Here is a 7,785-nt window from a genome sequence, read left to right on the forward strand (position 1 = left end):
AGTGTAAGTGAAATAAACATTAAAGCTATATTTGTTATATTAAATGGTTTTATTTGTTGTAACGGACATCTACATTCAGCAAGAAAATATGAAGAACAGTGATCTGGGGTTTGCTGCTTGAGTCTTGGAATTAACCCTCAAAGATGTCATTCTAATATGTATCTCAGTGGAGATACACATCTGATTGTGTATTGTTCTTTCTTATTACAGCAATTCTGTCAAATCAGTTAATTTGGTGTATCTGTGTGATTCAAAGATGATTTGATGTGGAAGCTTGAACATGGTCCCTTACAACAAAGACAAAATATTAAGCTATGTGAAATCAGCATAAAACATCAACATAAGATATAAAGTAAAAAGAATATAAACATGGATATGAAGATATATGAATGAATGATTTGTTGTATGAGTGAAATTATTGTGAATGGATATATGAATACACAAGTATGTATGAATAACAGAGTAAAGAAAATACAATAAAGAATGAGCTATAAATGTATTTTTAGTCTCAACCAAATGAATGAACCCACTATCACCCATAAGATACATTACTTTACGTTTATCAAAAATAAGAGAAACCAGGTGTAACTTCGGCTTTTAAACATGCCATCTCTAAAAATTATATGAAAAGTGAAAACCTGTAATGACATTTAACAAATCTCTCAGATTTGAAGCTATTGCAGTCGTCAACCAAAGAAATGGCAGCATAGATGTGTCCCCTCTCAGTCGGTCTGATTCTCCTGCTCTGCAGTCCCAGACTCATTGCTTTTATTTCTGTAGGCTTCTAAGGTACTGACTACCTCCCGCAAACCTTTTATATTAGCCTGTCCTCTGATCATATCAAGGATGGGCTGCATGGAATAGGTGTATTCCACAATGCTTCTAGTTTTACCCTTTTCTCCTGGGTACACATATCCACCGGTGTGCACGCCAAATTCAGAATTGAAGCCATTGCAGTCGTCACCCAAAGAAATGTCAGCATAGATGTGTGGACTTCAATCAGTATCTTCCATCTCGCAGTCGGTCTGATTCTCCTGCTCTGCAGTCCCAGACTCATTGCTTTTATTTCTGTAGGCTTCTAAGGTATTGACTACCTCATGCAAACCTTTTATCTTAGCCTGTCCTCTGATCATATCAAGGATGGGCTGCATGGAATAGGTGTATTCCACAATGCTTCTAGTTCTACCCTTTTCTCCTGGGTACACATATCCACCGGTGTGCACGCCAATCAGATAGCAGTGTTCATCAAAAACTGGAGAGCCAGAAGATCCATGAAAGAAACAAGAGTTATAATTAATCTGGTTTTCATAAACATCCCATTTATCTTCAACACTCTTCTGTGTCATCACATGTATGAAATTGACATTCTCAGAGATGTGTTTATCGGCAGCCTCTTGTAGATTTTCTCTCTCAATGATGAAGCAGGGGTCCGTTTTCTTAATCCCACCATCTGGATGTCCCACAATGCACATCTCACCACTTTTAGGAGGGGGGCCAGGACTGTAATAGCTGAGCAACTCAGGACGGCCTTTGATTTCATCAACAGCATCCAGTTCAAGAAGAGCAAAGTCAAGACGGCATTTATTGGCATCTGTTATGTAACAGTAAGCAGCAAGCTGTTTCTTGACTGGCACCAGCTTCACCTTTGAGTCCAGACGTTCAAAATCAAATGCAGCTTCTAATTTCCTTGTAGAAGAAAGCTTGTCTGGAGACTCAAGAACTTCCTTAACAACATGTGCATTAGTTAGAACAAATCGCCCAAAGAGTAAGAAGCCAGTTCCTCTGGCGGATCCCTCCACTCGAATTTGACACACAGAGTCAGAGAGTCTCATGAGCTGCTTTATTTTATACACCTCAGAGAAACTCTGAACACTTTTATCATATTCTGCTCTAAAGAACTTTTGGATATCAGATTTGTTCCTCAGGTTCTCTCTCTGCTTTAATGTCTCCAGTAAATCTTTAAACTGAGCACGAAGAATTGCTAGAATCTCTTCCGAGTGTGGAATTATTTCAGGAGAATTAGTTGCAGGATTTGTGGATTTCATTGTGTTTCTCTTCTGTGTTTCTTCTTGTTCAGTGTTGATGGGATGTTCATTATGATCAACAATTTCTTTCAAATCAGCGGCTGAAGCTTCATTAATTTCAGTGCTGTCATCACTCAAGGCAAAATCTTGGCTATCTGGCTGGTTTTTGTCACTGATAACAATGATCTCAAAATGATTTCCATCCAGATGCTCTACGGTCTTTGACATTTCATATTTTGTCTCGCTCTCCAAGTTATAGAGTGCACACTGTTTCTTGAATATGGCATTGATGAATCGTCCGTCACGCCGAAGAGCAGCATTCAGTTTGTCTTCTTTGAACGCGTACACACAAACATCTTCAACCTTCTTCTTTAGCTCATTGTTTTTCATTAAGCGTGTCACTTTCTTCCCTCCTTTTGTTTTAATGTAAAAGATCACTAAGCTTTTTGATTCATTGGAGAATGAAAGCCTTCCAGTTGTTTTTTTCTTTGTAGCAACATTTCCATGATTTTTAATGAAGGATACGTCTAAGAGCTCATGTCTTTCAATAAGACAGCAGGGGAAATCGGTCTTGACAGCCGCTCTAGGAACTGCTCCTTTGGATCTCTGGATCACTATTTCTTTCTCCTTGTTGTCTTTTTTAATCTTTCTGAAAATCTTGTTTGTATTAAGAGCATCGAGCACAGTCTTGGATGTATCACACGCCACTGCATGTTTCTCATATTTGTAGCGGAAATTAAAAGTGTGGCTTTGCCCTTCAGCACGCTGTTGAATTCAGAAGAACAGTAATACACAAAAGTATTTATTTAAAAACCTATAAATAAAGGACTTCAGTAAAATGATTATCAAGTAATACAGGTGCATCTCAATAAATTAGAATGTCGTGGAAAAGTTAATTTATTTCAGTAATTCAACTCAAACTGTGAAACTCGTGTATTAAATAAATTCAATGCACACAGACTGAAGTAGTTTAAGTCTTTGGTTCTTTTAATTGTGATGATTTTGGCTCACATTTAACAAAAACCCACCAATTCACAACAAATTAGAATACTTCATAAGACCAATAAAAAAAAAATTTTTAGTGAATTGTTGGCCTTCTGAAAAGTATGTTCATTTACTGTACATGTACTCAATAACTTGGTAGGGTCTCCTTCTGCTTTAATTACTGCCTCAATTCGGCATGGCATGAGCCAGACACTCTCAGTCAACATCAGCCTCATGCTGGTAAACGCAAAGTCTACCACACAAATGCTGCGTTTTAATTTCCAACTTACTTGATTCGGACAACCTCTATAACCTTTATATCTTTCTCTCTGAAGGCACAAGCTCAAGAGTGTCTCCTGGAGAAAACTTTACTAGACAACAGGAAGAGTCATTTAATAGCAAAGATTTGTGCTCAGGTAAGAAGTTCTGTACATATGCTCCCCTGTAAACATAACAGCTTTATAGAGCTCTTGTCACTCACTTGCCACTATCAACACTAATGTCAAGTCTGATTGCAGGTGTGTGATTATTATAAGAATTGTCTGAGGGTGTTGGATAATTCTGAATGTGTGCCAGGAAGGATTCAGAAAGAGTGGAGAAAGCTCGTCAACATGAAGATCAGCTACTTCAGTGCCATCACACATGTGAGACCTCTGCACTCACCATATGTCAATGCATTTTCATAAACTTGTTGGTTATTTTCATAAACCATACATCATTTTATTTTCATTAGTTACACATGGGAAAGCAGTCAGAGGAACAGCAGAAATATGGAGAAGCCGTAAGTACATGCTTGTGTGTGTTAACATGTTTTAGTTATACATAGTTTTTGACATAATTGAATGTGCACCAAGTAATAGTTTCACTGGGTGATATACGACTTCATACAAACATTACTTGGTTTACTTTTTAAAAGAGGTCTTCAGCGTCATCTCTGTAGAATATGAGGGTTATATCTTCTGATGACAGTGTGAGGCCACCTGTTGTTTCTCCACAGGTCGCTTACTTTCAGTCATCCCTGGACAAACTTAATGAGGCAATTAAGCAGAGTAAGGTAAAGATTCTCAAACACATGCACACAGATACACACAACCCGTTTGTTTATTAAGCATGTTTACATGTTAATTCATTGACCTTTTCAGGGCCAACCGGAATCTGTACAGGAAGCTTTGAAATTCACAATGGATGTGATTGGTGGAAAGTAAGACTTTGAATTTATTATTATTGTTATTTTATTATTATTATTATTATGTGTTTTCATTTGGAGATCATTTTTACTGTACTTTCTGTCTGTTTCAGATATAACTCAACTAAAAAAGACAATGACTTTATTTACCACGAGTCTGTGCCTGGTCTGGACACATTGGCTACAGTAAATGGTATACTAACAGCTCTAATATTTCTTTTAAAATTATAATACATTATTATTAGGATAAATTATAATAAATGTAACAATCATTATTTTGTTCATGTTTGCTTCCTTTGGTACTCTTATGACATCTGCCATGCAGGTGCATCGTTGGTGAAACCCCTGCCTATAAACCTAACTGATCAAAGTGTCACTGGTCCTGACCTCTTCTCTAAACTTGTACCCATGGCAACTCATGAGGCCTCATCCCTTTATAGGTCAGCTGGTGCATCAGTAACATGCTTTACTTGTTATTTTAATGTTTAAAATCTATGTGGAAAGTTCATATTTGTAACTGTTATGTCTTTTTCTTCCCTTTTTCTCTCTCTTAGTGAGGAGAAGGCAAAGTTACTTAGGGACAGTGTGGCTAAAATAGAGGATAAAAACCAAATCCTTGAGTAAGTTACTCAAAAACAAATACTGACTAATACAGGATATTCTGTCATCATTTACTCACCCTTAAAAAAAAAGTATTTCAGGTTTCCAGGAATGATGAGCAAATAATGATAGAATTTCCTATTTTCGGTGAACTAACCCCTAAGCAAATCTGCCCTGTGTATCTATAGGCTTGTACAGTAGCTGAAATGTTTTCCTCTTTTCTCTCGTACTCTGTGCAGGAAATTTATGGAGTCTCTAAGCAGTGACTCTGTGTATAAAATAGACATGTTTAAATCTCTGCCTGACGCTCTGTTGGAAAAATGTGCATTTCTCAGTGTACGACCAGACACTGTCAAGAACCTCGTTCGGGCCATGCAAGGTGAGAGTGAACACACACGCACAAACTTAAAATTAGGACAAAAACATGAATTTTGTGATAATTAAATGTGCATTCTGACATTTAGCAGTATGTTTCTTTTTTTTAATCAGTCAGTTCAACATTAAAACTAAGAATTCTAATATGTAGTTTGTAAACTGTTGTGTCTTTGATAATTCTGAACAAATACCCAACAAATTCCTATTATCTACTATTGTTGTTTGATTTATTTATTTTTTTTGATGGATTTGATGACATCCAATTATGTGTGTTACCCTCCTTGTGAAGGGTGTCAATGTTTGTCTTCTGGACAACTGTCAGATCAGCAGTCTTCTTCATGATTGTGTAGCCTAGTGAACCAAACTGAGAGATCATTTTGAAGGCTCAGGAAACCTTTGCAGGTGTTTTGAGTTGATTAGCTGATTGGCATGTCACCATGTTCTAATTTGTTGAGATAGTGAATTGGTGGGTTTTTGTTAAATGTGAGCCAAAATCATCACAATTAAAAGAACCAAAGACTTAAACTACTTCAGTCTGTGTGCATTGAATTTATTTACTACACGAGTTTCACAATTTGAGTTGAATTACTGAAATAAATGAACTTTTCCACGACATTCTAATTTATTGAGATGCACCTGTATTATAATTTATACAAATAATAACAATAATTTTCCAGATTTAATTTGTTTCCACAAGCTCTTGATTCAATTACATTCCAATTTGATATCAAGTCAATGATCGGTGCATAATGTGCACTTTTATTTTAACAAGTCTTTATTAAAAAGTCTTTAATGTAGACAGTTTATTCATGAAGTGGAGCAGACTGCAGGACAAGCGGTGCACTACTGGTAATTTTCAGTGAAACTGTTTTAGATGAAAAGATCAGTCTTGAGATTTTAAGGAACTATCAGATTTTTTTAAATTAAGGGAAATCTGTATTTTTCATATTCAATAACCCAGCCTAAAATATGATAATAATATATAATGCATTGCAGTTGTTAAGTACCAAGGAGTGTTATTTTAGTATCAATGATACTATTATAGTTTTTGTTAATATTTTGAAATAGATTTTATTTATATACATTTATTTAATTTTAAAGTTTTAGTAATTGTTGTGTTTTTTTATTTGTTAACGTCTATATAGTTTTTTTTTTTATTAAGCTTTAGTGTTCAGTTTTATTTAGTATTAGTTTAAAGTTATTTTAGTACTTCAACCCTCCTATTATCCAAGGGGTCAATTTGACCCAATTCAATGTTTAACTTCTGTAAATACATGATTGACTTTTTTTTTTTTTTTTGCTTCAGATTTAATTACTTTTCCTAATTTAATGGGGACAACTCTGTAAACATAAAAATAACATGACATTTTTTCAATGTCGTACACATTTTGTAGCATCAGTGTTCTTTTGGGTCAATTTGACCCCGTGCTCTTTTAGCTGTATAAAACATAAGACATATCAAAATTTCACACACATTTGTTTTGGGTGATATTTAGGTCACTTTAACATGCTATAATTGTATAATATTCACTATAATTTTATATATTCAGTATAATATTAAAAAAACTTCCCTCTGTTTTAGGGCTCTAACATAACAATACCTGTAGTATTGCAAGAGCCGCTGATAGTTCACATGACATGGGGGTAGGGGTAATCCTAATTTTCGTGAGAACTTTGATATTTCCCGTGCCGTGGGGGAAGGGAAAACATAATTCTTGTGGTTTACAGGGGAGGAGCAAACATATAAAAGCTTGCACATAAGCCTTCTAAACCATTTCTCTTTGTGCTCTGTGGGCTCTCTCTTTATGCTCTCTCTCTCAATTGAAAATGGCCTTTAAAGGTGCAGTAAGCGATTTCTGAGACATGCTGTTGATATTTGACATCACCAAAACAAACACACCCCTACCTAAAAGAATTACACCCCTATCTTGCCTCCGCCCCTAAATTTCTGAACATGCTATTCAACACAGGCACCTCCCCCATCACTACTGGACACGCCGCTTACTGGTGATTGGCTACAAGTGTGTTTTGGTGCTCGGTCCCACTTTCAACAGCGTTTCTCAGAAATCGCTTACTGCACCTTTAAGCAAAGGTTTTCTGTCAATGAGATTTTGTCAGTGAAAGTGACAGAGGAGAATGTGTCTGAGACAGACGATAATGTTGAGTTGAAGAGGACCCTGATTATGAGGACCCTCCTGTTGTCTCTAACCACCAGCAGACACATTACCTTCCAAAAATGTAAAGTTATTATGGTCCCGCTCCTCACTTGAACGACAGAGTGCTGCTAATTAGGGCTGGGTAAAAAATATCGATATCTCGATTTTAATCGATTCTCATTTTTACAGAACGATATCAATTCTTAAATCCCAATAATCAATTATTCTAGTCTGTTTTCAGTTAATGGACGGAACATTGAAGGGCACCTCCTATCCAATAAATCGCAATAAGCATTGTGCTTTAGTACTTTTAATATGAAACAAAGTCTCAGATTTCAAATTCTGTCCATTGTATTGCAGTATTCAAACAATAAATGCCGTTTTGGCGCTGTTTAATGTGGAGTGGCAGATCGCTGTAGCGCCTCAGTTCAACAGACGCAGCAGCGCGAGGCGCACGTGA

The 7,785-nt window shown here is 36.2% G+C and overlaps 1 protein-coding gene across 1 annotated transcript in view; it reads right to left on the minus strand.

Moving 5' to 3' along the window:
- Positions 1-951: 951 nt before the first annotated feature.
- The window catches only part of LOC107725182 (protein FAM111A-like), a 17,570-nt gene continuing 10,736 nt past the window's right edge, over positions 952-7,785 (minus strand). The window contains exon 5 of the mRNA XM_016534357.1: positions 952-2,789. Coding sequence (XP_016389843.1) covers positions 996-2,789 — 1,794 coding nt within the window. The 3' untranslated portion in view covers positions 952-995. The remainder of the gene's footprint in view (positions 2,790-7,785) is intronic.

Source organism: Sinocyclocheilus rhinocerous, unplaced genomic scaffold, assembly GCF_001515625.1.
Source record: "Sinocyclocheilus rhinocerous isolate Xijiao unplaced genomic scaffold, SAMN03320098_v1.1 scaffold516, whole genome shotgun sequence".
NCBI lineage: Eukaryota > Metazoa > Chordata > Actinopteri > Cypriniformes > Cyprinidae > Sinocyclocheilus > Sinocyclocheilus rhinocerous.